This window comes from Cibotium barometz, chromosome 3 (genome assembly GCF_041138505.1).
Source record: "Cibotium barometz isolate CiBa-2024 chromosome 3, ASM4113850v1, whole genome shotgun sequence".
Classification (NCBI taxonomy): Eukaryota; Viridiplantae; Streptophyta; class Polypodiopsida; order Cyatheales; family Cibotiaceae; genus Cibotium; species Cibotium barometz.
This window is the reverse complement of record NC_141048.1, coordinates 52,964,314-52,966,460: the sequence shown is the minus strand read 5'-3', so window position 1 is coordinate 52,966,460 and position 2,147 is coordinate 52,964,314. Positions and strand designations below refer to the sequence as shown.

The 2,147-nt window shown below is 42.9% G+C and overlaps 1 protein-coding gene across 1 annotated transcript; it reads left to right on the top strand.

The window, feature by feature from the left end:
* Nucleotides 1-410: 410 nt before the first annotated feature.
* On the top strand, nt 411-1,900 carry LOC147640253 (protein NRT1/ PTR FAMILY 7.1-like; the record flags this gene model as incomplete). Its single annotated transcript, XM_086823485.1, has 3 exons — nt 411-522; nt 653-867; nt 1,148-1,900. Coding segments are annotated over 3 exons (654 nt in total), but the record flags the coding sequence as incomplete, so codon positions are not given.
* Between the last annotated feature and the right edge of the window lie 247 nt (nt 1,901-2,147).

Below are 2,147 nucleotides of genomic sequence, written 5' to 3'. Positions count from 1 at the left end.
TAAAATTTATGAACAATCATTGTTTGGAATAAGGGCTACTTAAAATTTCAACCAGGTTTTTTTATATTTCTATCTTATAACTAAAATACATGAAAAATTATTCTTTAAAATAAAGGCTACTTAAAATCTCAACCAGTTTTTTTTCCAATTTTGGCAGGTACAATTACACTACAATGCAGTTATTTTGGAGCACTGCTCATGAGTCATGACTCATGAAAAATGCATTGTTGCTGTCTTGTGTCTTTATTTATTTAAATTTTATAAGAAGAAAGGGAAAGCAAGAAGAGTGCACCCTGTGTGGTCATTAATGCTTGATAAAGAAAGCCCTTTGTAGTGGCTGCATTTCAGTACTCCATGGCTTCTTCTCCTTCTGATTTTCTTCTAGGAGATGGTGGCCATGTGAATGGTAACTCAGAAGCAGAAGAAGAACAAGAACAAGAACAACAACTAGGAGAAGAAGCAGCCCAGCTGGTAGATTTCCGTGCCAATTTGGTGGATGGAAAGGGGCCATTTCGATCTTAGGTGAGAACTGATATAGGCTCAGCTTGCTGCTTCACCCATCTTTCTTCATGATTAACGCACTGTCTTCTGCTTGTTAGCAGATAGTTTACACTCTTCAGCTTGCATTGATGCCCTGTTTTGGAATTTGCAGGAGCTTTTGGTGCTTCTAGTGTTGGCTTTGCTGGCATCTTCCTCATGGTGCGGTATTTCACCCAAATATGGAGCCGGACAAATGCGGCGGCGGCCAACAATGTCACTACTGTCAACGGCACCATGTTCTGCTGCGCTGTGCTGGGTGCATTCCTCAGCGATGCTTACCTTGGGCGCTTCTTGGGCAGCGCCGTCTTCCTCACAGTCTACCTTCTGGTAAGAAGAAATGAATACTCGAAGAAAACCCTGGGAACTAAGAGCCTTAGGAGCAGGAAGAAACCCTTTGTGCCATTAAACAGAATGAAAGAAACCCTGTTACTCACAGGCCGACCCTAATTTCAGCCATTATACACAGTGTATGCAAATAAGGGCGCAATTTACAGAGGAGGAAACCCTAGATAAAAAATTCACAATGCAGGAAGCCCTCATTCGGACCTGAATGCACACAGGAGAGAACCCTAATTGTGCAATGGGGTGTCGTTGTGTGTGTATGCAGGGATGCAGTGCGTTCAGCGCGTTCGTATCGATTTCGGGTACCACATCGTGGCACTGGGTGTGCCTCAATTTGTCTCTGTACATAGCGGCCATCGGCTATGGCGCATTTGAGCCTGCGTTATCTGCACTGGGAGGGGATCAGCTGGACATGGCGAGTGAGCACGGAACAGCCGCCACGGCCAGTGACCAAAACCGTGCTGGTGGCGTGCTGGACCATTGCTACTACCTAGTCCATGTTTGCTCGAGCCTCGATGTCTGGACTGTGTGGGCACTAGTGGGCAGTGGCACTATGGATAGCATCAAAGGTGCCCATGTGAACACACCATGAAAAGGTAGTTTGGTATCAAACCATTGGTTTAAAGGTAGGGCTAGGGGGCCTTCAATGTCATGTATAAACAGTTTATAAGTTTCTCTCTTCTTCTTTTCTGCTTTTAAAAAAAAAGAAGGGATTGGTATGGAAATCAGCTTGCCCAACAGGCTTGTTTAGAGGTGGGTTCTCACCACTAGCTACACCAACTATAGTACCCTGTCTTATTTCAAAGAGGTACGAGGAGTTTGAATCCACCCATCTCTCAAGGTGATGGTGGCAATGAAATTTCAATAACTTTCCCCGCAATTTTTTTAAAAAACTTTCAAAGTTGCAACTTCAAGGGTTGAAACTTGAAGGCTTGCCAAAATCTTCCCCTTGAAGGGCTAGAAAGTACCTAGGCCTTCATTTTTACATACATTTACTCACTACTTAAAAAATTACTTCGAGTGGCCTTCTATTTAAATCTACTTTCATAATGGCCTTCGCTTGAAGGTTAAAAATGGATTTGAAGATCATTGTTTCCTTCCAATTTTAGCACTAAGACTCAACTTGCAAGCCTATGATGCCCACAAATCATGGGGAATATGTCCTTCCCGTTGTTTTGATGACAATGAGCTTGTCATTCATTGTGAGATTAGATTGCAACCTTTACCTTGGATTTCAAAATTGAAAGCATACAATGTATCTTGGT